General features: G+C 47.8%; 4 protein-coding genes across 4 annotated transcripts; 2 read left to right on the top strand and 2 right to left on the bottom strand.

Annotated features, from left to right (window-relative positions):
* On the bottom strand, nucleotides 1–327 carry BDR25DRAFT_319218 (uncharacterized protein; the record flags this gene model as incomplete). The annotated part of the gene is made up of 1 exon (XM_033691803.1): nucleotides 1–327. The coding sequence occupies one exon, from the start codon at nucleotides 325–327 to the stop codon at nucleotides 1–3; it is 327 nt and encodes a 108-aa protein (XP_033541334.1).
* A 587-nt stretch (nucleotides 328–914) lies between these two features.
* BDR25DRAFT_361563 (uncharacterized protein) lies at nucleotides 915–2,111 on the top strand (the record flags this gene model as incomplete). The annotated part of the gene is made up of 5 exons (XM_033696437.1): nucleotides 915–966; nucleotides 1,008–1,318; nucleotides 1,364–1,623; nucleotides 1,678–1,930; nucleotides 1,971–2,111. 5 exons carry the CDS (start codon nucleotides 915–917, stop codon nucleotides 2,109–2,111), a joined length of 1,017 nt encoding a protein of 338 aa, XP_033541333.1.
* A 482-nt stretch (nucleotides 2,112–2,593) lies between these two features.
* Nucleotides 2,594–3,917, bottom strand: BDR25DRAFT_242295 (heme peroxidase; the record flags this gene model as incomplete). The annotated part of the gene is made up of 2 exons (XM_033685779.1): nucleotides 2,594–2,809; nucleotides 2,937–3,917. The coding sequence occupies 2 exons, from the start codon at nucleotides 3,915–3,917 to the stop codon at nucleotides 2,594–2,596; spliced, it is 1,197 nt and encodes a 398-aa protein (XP_033541332.1).
* A 2,276-nt stretch (nucleotides 3,918–6,193) lies between these two features.
* On the top strand, nucleotides 6,194–7,647 carry BDR25DRAFT_307198 (ser/Thr protein phosphatase superfamily). The gene is made up of 2 exons (XM_033690797.1): nucleotides 6,194–6,457; nucleotides 6,510–7,647. Exon 2 carries the CDS (start codon nucleotides 6,661–6,663, stop codon nucleotides 7,516–7,518), a length of 858 nt encoding a protein of 285 aa, XP_033541331.1. The 5' UTR covers nucleotides 6,194–6,457; nucleotides 6,510–6,660; the 3' UTR covers nucleotides 7,519–7,647.
* The last annotated feature ends 1,333 nt before the right edge of the window (nucleotides 7,648–8,980 follow it).

Raw genomic sequence — 8,980 nt, 5'->3', positions numbered from 1 at the left:
TTAATTGGAGTCTATTTCCACTTCCCATGAAGATTCGGGCTTTTTCACAGGGCAATTTGTTCCTTGTTCAAGCAGTACTTTGTTCTTCGCCTCTTTCAGTGCACACACGATTGAGAAGTCTTCCAGGTACCTCCAATTGTCCCACAGTTGCCAGCCAGAATGGCTCAAAAGAAATGCCCCAACTTCCTCATTATCCTCGCAGACGATCTCGGCTTCAGCAACATCGGATGCTTCAGCGGCGAAATCCAAGCCCCTAATCTCTACAAGGTATGACCAATCAAGCCCATTGGCATCCAGCGGCATCGAGTCTTCCACCCAAGACACCATTGTGAGGGTTCTGGCCATGTCTCTAAGAGAAACGAGATGGCAGGGGCTATGATTGATCGTGCATCTACCAACCCCTACCTTCCTCCTCATGCAATATCCTTCCGCCAAGCTGATGATTTCCAATAGCTTGCACAAGAAGGTCTCCGATTCGCAGACTTTTATGCTGCAGCTACATGTTCTCCTTCCCGTGCTATGCTTATGACAGGTACACACCAGCACAGGCTTAGGTAATTTGATCAAATGGACCAACATCTCTTGTCAAAATGATCCTAAATGAAACATGTGAGCTGCGCCTCAACGAAGCATGCCAGGTTACGAGAGATATCTGAATGAACGAGTTGTTGCAGGTATGTGACATCCTTAACGACCTTCATGGATGCCGTATCGTGAAAGATTCCGTCTTCAGCTCGAATTTTGATGAAGCTAAAACCCGTGACCGGATCTTTGGCATATGCTGTACCAAAATCCGATGGTGATAAGACCGATCACGCAACGTCCTCGAGCCTTCGAACATCCAAACTTTCATCACTTCGGGCTAAGATCACCTAGTAAGCGAAGTCCTCGCTGACACCGGCTACGCGACCCTCATGTCCGGAAAATGGCATCTGGGCCTCACCCCAGAGCGCTCTCCCAAAGCCCGTGGATTCAAGATATCCTTTACTAATTTACCAGCATGCAAGTAAGCTCCCTTGCTCTCTATTTCATATCTTTCCGCCCTTCTCATTATTCCTACCCACTGGCCATGCATCCCATATACATCATCGCCACTAGTTTCTCCAGCAACAACTACGCCTATGAACCGACCTTCGATAAATCCACCGTCGACACAATCCCCAACTTCATGACCTTGTCGTTCATAGTCCTAGGCTTTGAAAATAGCGACTACGTCCGGCACCTCCCGGAAAACGGGTTCTCCTCCAATGGTTATGGTTCCAAATTCCTGGACTATCTACGCGAATGGAAAGATGGAAATACTGCCAACCCCGACACCGTCCGTCCATTCTTCGCATACCTACCCTTCACCGCACCGCACTAGCCCCTCCAAGCGCCGCAAGTATTCGTTGCGAAGTACAGGAGGGCATACGATGATGGCCCTGATGTACTTCGAGAAACGAGATTACAGAAGTTGAAGGAATTAGGCATGACCCCGCAAGACGTAACGCCGCATCCTGTTGTCGCCGACGAAGTAAAACTCTGGTCCGAAATGGTCACTTTCGAACGCCAACTCTCCTCCCGCGCCATGGAATGTTCTACCGGCATGGTCTCCTGCATCGATCATACGAAGCTTACCCTATCGTTCAAAGCCAGATGATGCAACACCTCTACAAATACTATAAAAATTCCCCGGAGAATCTCGGAAACGGAGATTCGTTTATCTGGCATGGACCCCGTTGCCTCCACAGCGCCGAGTCGGTTCTACAAAGCATACACAATGGAAGGTGTGTGTGTCCTATTTATCGCGAAGTTCCTAGAGGGTATGCTAGCGGATGAACGTGTGGATGCGATCACGGATACCTTTGCGACGATCAAGGATGTGATTCCAACGATACTAGATATGGAGGGCGTACCACATCTAGCGCCGAGGTATAAAGCCAAGGAGATTGTAGCCATGCGCGGCAAATCTATGCTCCCATTTATCTTAGACAAACAAGACACTATCCACCCGCAAGACTTTATTCAAGGCTGAGAAACGTGCGGGCGGGCGGCTGTTCGCAAGGGTGACTGGAAAATCGGGTTTAATCCGAAACCGAAAGGAACGGGGAAATGGCCGCTTTATAATATAAGGATAGATCTAGGGGAGGTGGAGAATTTAGTGGAGAGAGAAGCCGGAGTGTTAGAAGAGTTGTTGGGGTGCGGGAAGAGTATATTTTAGAGGCGGGGGTAGTGCCGTTGGCGCTGGAATTGGAGAGGTAGATGTAGGTGTCTCAGTAATAGATGAGGGAGGATGAGTAGATTGAATATGAATATGTGAGTGGGGTTTCTGCTTTTGTTTGGTGGAGGGGTGGTGAATGGGTACTAACGCTTTGACAGTGGAAAGAGGGCGCTCGCCACAACCCGCCCAACTTCTTCAAGAAACCATGGCGGTATCAGGATAGGAAGAGGACCGATACGCATATCTAAATAGGGTGTGAATCGACTAGCTAAATAGCGCACATGAACACCTGTCTTTAGCACCTGTTAGTTGTTTCACAGAAAAGGCTAACCTAAATAAAAATTCCATTCCGCACACGACTTCACATATACACATTACACACACCTCCACTACCTACGGATTTGTTGTAATAATCCCTGTCAACATAATCGCATCATCGACCATGTTATTCAACTGATTAAACTGGCCCTGCAACCACATATCCAGCACCACCTGATCTTCATTCACAAAGGCCGTGCGTTCTGGCGGAAGCACTTGCGTGCACTCTTTCAAATCGTTGATGTTATTTACGCCGAGAAGGGAAAGTCGGGTGTATGCTTTTGCGTAATCCTGCCACCCCGATTATTAATCATCTACTTCTTTGCACGGCCGTCGTGGAGTACGTAGACAATTCGAAGGGGTTGGGAAGGCGGCGGGGGATTATTACTGGGAAAGCTTCGAGGAGATTATTGCTTACCTCATTCCAATGCGACTGGGCGCCGATAAACTGCTGCCACTCAGTCTTCGCCCTCGTATCCTGGCTCAATTTAACATCACTCGCAAACTTAAGCACCCTGGGTGGCGGACTCCCCGTCGTCTGCCCATAAAATGCCACATCCCACACTCCCGGTGTACTATCCTGCGGATCGCCATCTCTACTCGTATCCACAAAATGCTGCTGGGAGGTAGTGTGTGCACCTACTAGTGCCACCAGATCATGCACATCAATTGTCTTCGCTGCGAACAGCTTGATGATTTTATCCGCGGAGTCAGCAACATCGGGGATCAGGGCAGTGGGGCCAGCTTTTGCATTGTCTTTGCGGCCGACGAAGGACCGGATGCGTGGGCCAAGTGGGCAGACAACTGTTGCGATGTTGGCGCCCATCTGGATCAGGTCGGCCATGCTGACACCATATTGATGATATTTGTTATACCAGGTCTTCATCTGATCCCCAATCGCACTCAGCCCGTTATTATCACTCCGACTAATTTCGTCCGTGAGCAAAATACTCCCATCTGCGCCGCCATAAGTCGTCGTATTACTCCAAACAGCGGCATCATGGAAACCGAGCCTTACAGCGCCTCTCGCAAGTTTTGTGCAACGTCCAGAGGTGCCGTTAAACCGCGCAGTCATTTCATACGAAATCCATTTCCAGACGCAGCACAGGTCGGCTTTGCATGCGGCGCTGTCGACAGTACCAGGCGGGACTGAGGTGTCGATGGTATTGGAGCGGGCATCTTTTGTCCCAAGGATGATGGCTTTGATATCTTTGCCGATGGTAGTTAGTTGAGTATCTTTGAGCGTTTTGAGATCGCCAATCAATTGTTTTGCGTCTGCGCGAGGGACATTGGCGGCGCGGTGGAGGTCAGAAAGAGAATCCTTCATGCCCGGGTAGGCGATCGAGGAAGGTAGGTATGTGATGAGGGCATATCCAGAGAGGAAGAGAAGAGATTTCATAGTGGATAGGGAAACGAAAGGGTATCTACCCGAACTCCCAGAATGAATGCTGGCAATGAAGGAGAGCGAATATGGAGAAGAAAGAGAAACCAGAGGTTGGGGAAGTACTTATAGGCTACATGAGAACTGTGAGGGAACTCAGCCGTTCGTCTGGTTCTTGTGCATCGGACAGAAAGGGCTGCAAATTCTCGCAAGTCTACCTCCATGAAGCTCTGGAGGTCGAAAGATATATTAATACGAGATCACAGGGTCACCACATGGGGTCCAAAAATGGTTCAGGAAACTTGAAATGTGGGATCTGCCCGTCTTTCCGGTCGCTTGAGGTTGAACAGTGGTGTCTGGCGAAGCTCCTACGACGTGACGCTCGTCGGATGATAAGATTCTGACTGCCAAGAGAGGAATTGTCAGTTTTTTGATTGGGTGAAGGGTTCATCCGGATGAATAATGCAAGCCTCCAAACTGCAACAACGAAATACGACCTGCACGCCGTAGACCACAGGTACTCCAATACGCAACTTATATTGTTCTTGCAGGCGCTCGGTTCTTTCAGGAAAGTCGCACAAAACTTTGACGCGAACAGGCACTGAATTTTGGATACTGTGGTAAGGTACCGTAGCGAGAGGAATCTCCGGGAAGGACAATTGGCATTACCAGTCACCTATGACAATTCCATCCAGGTGAAGAGAGACCTCAGGTCCCAGATGTTAGACGTAAAGGTCAACCCAACGCCGATTTTCATGTCCAAGCTGGGCGAATTGGGAAATTCCGTGCAGCAGTCTGGTGGGAAACGTCAGGCTCCCGAGCCCACGATCGCTCGTACAGCCTCAACACCTCATCCAGGTTCGGTGATGCGCCACGCAATATATGGAGATCCGTCGATCCGGTCCTGGTAGTAGGTTGAGAGCCTATAATTAGTGTACATCGAATGTTGCCCAAGCTAGCGAGCAGTAGATCACCTTCGTTAATTTCGAGCCGTGCCTAGTTTGCAAGAGAAAGATTGAGTCAGTGAGTCTCAACATGGGCAAGATTCAGGCTCATCTATGATCCAATTGTTCGTCGCAGAGTGCGGTTGCAACCAGCAGTTTCGTTTAGGACAAGGGAGATGCCGCTCAAAGAGGGTTCGATAGTTTGATTATATAGAGTCGAGAGTCGTCTAACTCTCGAAGAGCCCAGTAGGAGCATGAACGAATGCGAATCCTACACTGGCGCGATAAGATGTATGTTGGGGTGAGCAGGTACGATTTAGCCGGATAACGAAACGCATTGAAAATGCAGCTGGACCATCCCGGAATCCAATGCGACCTGGATTGGAGTGCTGATGGGAATCACCGATGCCTGGAACCTGGATACTATGCATGTAAGACCAAACCAGCGGGCAGGCTCTCGCTTGACAGAGTCGATGTACCCTTCGAGTGATCCGTGCCTGAAGAGGTTAATATATATTTGCTCCGAATCCGAACTCCAGCTGCTCCATATCGCTAAAATTGCCCGAACAGCATAGCAAGCTCTTCAAATGATATCATCCAAGAGCTCGTGCTGTGAACACCTCTCCTCTCTGGCTATGCTCCAAGATGTTCCGAGCTCCTCGCTTGCTTTGACAAGGTGCTAATAGGCAGAAATGTTTGACTGAAAAAGATCGATTAGACTTCAAGACCTAAGAACGAGAATGAACCAACTCGCCAGAAGGCAGGTGATGTCGATTTCGAAACTGCGACGGGTTCAGAGCCAACAACTCGCGGAAGAGACCATCCCAGCTCTTCAGAATCTTGTAATCCGATATATGAGAGTTGAATGAAGCTTGCTATCCAGCATAGGAGGGTAGAATGTGTCGGTATAATACGCCAACTACCTTGGAGCAAAAGTGGAAACGTGAACGGATTGAAAAGTGGAAGAAAAACTGTTGTGCGACACGAAACAGATTGCCTTGGCGGAGAGCCGCAGAGTCCAAGGCACGCAATTGGCCTCCAAACTTCGAGATAATATATGAGTGAGGAATGGGGAAGCGACAAATATACAATATTTGTTTATTTCTTCAGACGGTGTTCGATAGATGAAATCGGCCATGAGATTGATGAAAGGAAGGCCAGACAGGAAGGCCAGACGTGAAGGCCTAAAATTCGGGGATAAGCTCCCTCGGAGCGGAAGATTGAGTTCTTCCCGACGGGAGACGGAAGGGCCGATGCTCACATCATCGCTCACTAGCCCTTTTTTGGCTGGTACAATTTCTAAATTCAACGCTTGCCTTCAGCTCCCCTCACAGCCACGTCCTCCATCAGCCAACAGTCGTTCGCACGACCACACTGAATGCACAACGAAAAGCATCGCCTCCAATGACGGATATCGCGGAGCTTAGTCGATCTATTTATTCCTCTATTGTGCATAATACTGGAGGTAGGGCTGCAGGACGAGTGTGGTGATGATCTCAGCCCGGGCGTGGGTCGCAGCCAGCCTCAATCCAGAAAACAACGAACCCGTTCAATCTCACTAATATCGACCCACATTGAAAATAGTTCTTATATAGAATGTAGAGCGTACTGTTGGTGGGTTTCCTTCATCTTCGCAATTTCTCCCTAACCAACTATATTATTCAAGATACTCGATCCCTTTTGATGAGGAGCTACTCCCATTCTAAGATTTCCGTCTAAATTCATAACGGCGTATTATTTTTGCTACTTTTCTACAAACAACATCAGCTCTACCTACCATACTTGTAATCGCCTCCAGACTTTCATCCTAACCCTCCATGAAGCGACTCTCAGGCATCTTTTCCTCTCCCAAGACTACTTTCCAGGTTCTCTCCGACCTACATCTGAACCACGACTCACAGTATCTGACATTTCACATCCCCGTTACATCGCCATACTTAATACTTGCTGGAAACATTGGTCGCCTTATCGACTACGAATCATACCTCTCATTCCTCATCCGGCGATGCAACCTTTACGAACGCGTCTTCTTCGTTCTTGGATCCCTTGAGTTCCATGGCCTCGCTATCCCCGACGGACTTGAGCTTGCACGAAAGCTAGAGCAAGAAGATCGCCTAAAGGGTAGGCTAATCCTTCTAGATAAGCGACGGGTTGATGTGCCCGACACCGAAATTTCGTTACTAGGGTGTACACTTTGGAGCAACATCCCAGAGGATGCAGAGTCGGCTGTGCTGAAGAAAGTCCCTGAGTTCGACAAGGCACAAGGAATTCGAGATTGGAGTATCAAATCACATAATGCTGCATATGTTACCGACCTCGCTTGGTTGCTGAGTGAAGTCAAGCGCAATACCTCGTCTTCTACGACGACGCGTACACTCGTTGTGGTAACGTCGTTTGCGCCAGAACTTCGAGAAGCCCTCCCCCCGTGGCAAGTCGGCTCGCCATGGTGTTCCGCATATGGTACAGAATTACTGCGGGGCATAGACTGGGCAGGAGTCAAAGTCTGGCTCTGTGGATCCACTGGCCGAACAGGTGAGTTCAAGAAGTATGGTGTCAAGGTTGTGAGTAATCAGCGAGGTTGTGTGGGAGAAGAAGAGAAGGGACTACTAAGGGATGGGCTCGCGGAGAAAGAAAAGAGAGGGCTGTTTGATGTCACAAAGGTTATTAAGGTGTAAGAAGACGGAGAACAAAAGCTATACGAGTAACGTCTTCAAAATGTAAATTACTAATGCCTGGGATTGAAGAAGGGTGCATTTTTAGAAAAGCGTATTACGAAGAGCTTCATTCAAACGTATTGGTATTACTAGGGTTACTGATTTAATTGCTACTATGAGCTAAAACATCCCGCATCACACAACTATGGGCTTCTTATGCCGGCTTCTCATGAATCGAAATCGCGTTCACATCCTGCAATCTCCATCCCGTCCCCCCTCCCAACTCGGAGTCCGGTAAGTTGTGCAATCTTTGCATCCAGGATGTTTGCACTCTTTGCAGACCTTCCCACCCTTGATGAAAGAAATTGACATCTTTCTTCTTGCACTCATGGCATTCGAGGAACTTTTTACCTCTCCCCTGCTTCTGTTCAGTCTCCAAATCTGGCTGTTGGGGCCTCCAAAAAAATGAGAACATTTTCAGTGTGGTAGTAGTTGTACAGTGTCGGAAGGAATCTGCTTAGAGAAAGAATGGAAGTTCTAATACTGTAACAGGAGGTGATCTTTATATGTATTTTCCTACCCCCCCAGGCCATCTTCGCATATCTTGCACTATATATACCTCTAATCTTGTCTATACAGACTGTTTAACCTAAGCGCCTATACTGCTGTCATAAGGGCAAACCACAGTTAGGCCCCATCCTCTAAGCCTAAACCCGCTCTGCTTAGGCTGTACACCTGCGCTGTCGCGTGTCCTCTACTCTAATTCCCTACACTCTTCTAGCCTAAGTACTTAACTAAGCAAAAGTGCCCCTACTAAGTAGAGATTATAACATTAATTACTACTCTTTTTAAAACAAAGTATAAATCTTTTAACACCTCTCTTTAGAGATTTGTCTATAGCAGGCGCAGCTTTATTAGAGAGCATAAACCTTCTAACTAACTTATAAATTAAGCTAAGCACTCTTTGCTATAAGTTAAACAAATAGATAAGCATGCTAGTAAAAAAGTTACTTTACTAAGCTTTTTTAAAGCTCTTTACTAAGAACTTAAGAAACTTAAAACTTTTTTTTACTTACTACTAACTTTATATAAACTATAACCCTAGGGCTGTTACAGTCCACAAGTGGACCAGACAAAACCCAAATGATAACCCCTACTACGTAAACAAACAAGCTTGGAACCCCTTTACGCTTGAATGGGAAGAGCCGGGAAACGCCACAATACCCACCGATTCCGCCCCTCCAGAACAGGAGATGGGTGGACGCGCTGTCTAATAAGGGAACGCCTGCAGGACTACAAAGCTTAGCGCAGCTAAGCGCAGCAGCTATGCAGCAAAGCTGCAAGGCTTAGCAGAGGCTAAGCACAACAGCTAGGCAGGGCGACAGCTGCACTAGGAATACAGACAAGGCTAAGGACTACAAGAGGTAGCAGACTTAGATGTGTATATAAAGCTAAGTTAATTAGCCTTTAGAAAGGTATAATT

This window comes from Lindgomyces ingoldianus (genome assembly GCF_010093535.1).
Source record: "Lindgomyces ingoldianus strain ATCC 200398 unplaced genomic scaffold BDR25scaffold_45, whole genome shotgun sequence".
NCBI classification, from domain to species: domain Eukaryota; kingdom Fungi; phylum Ascomycota; class Dothideomycetes; order Pleosporales; family Lindgomycetaceae; genus Lindgomyces; species Lindgomyces ingoldianus.
The sequence above is the reverse complement of the archived record's forward strand: the minus strand, read 5'-3'. Positions and strand labels throughout refer to the sequence as shown.

What these genes read in the sequence shown, in the direction of transcription:
- BDR25DRAFT_307198 (XM_033690797.1), top strand. Translation starts at nt 6,661, where the DNA reads ATGAAGCGACTCTCAGGCATCTTTTCCTCTCCCAAGACTACTTTCCAG.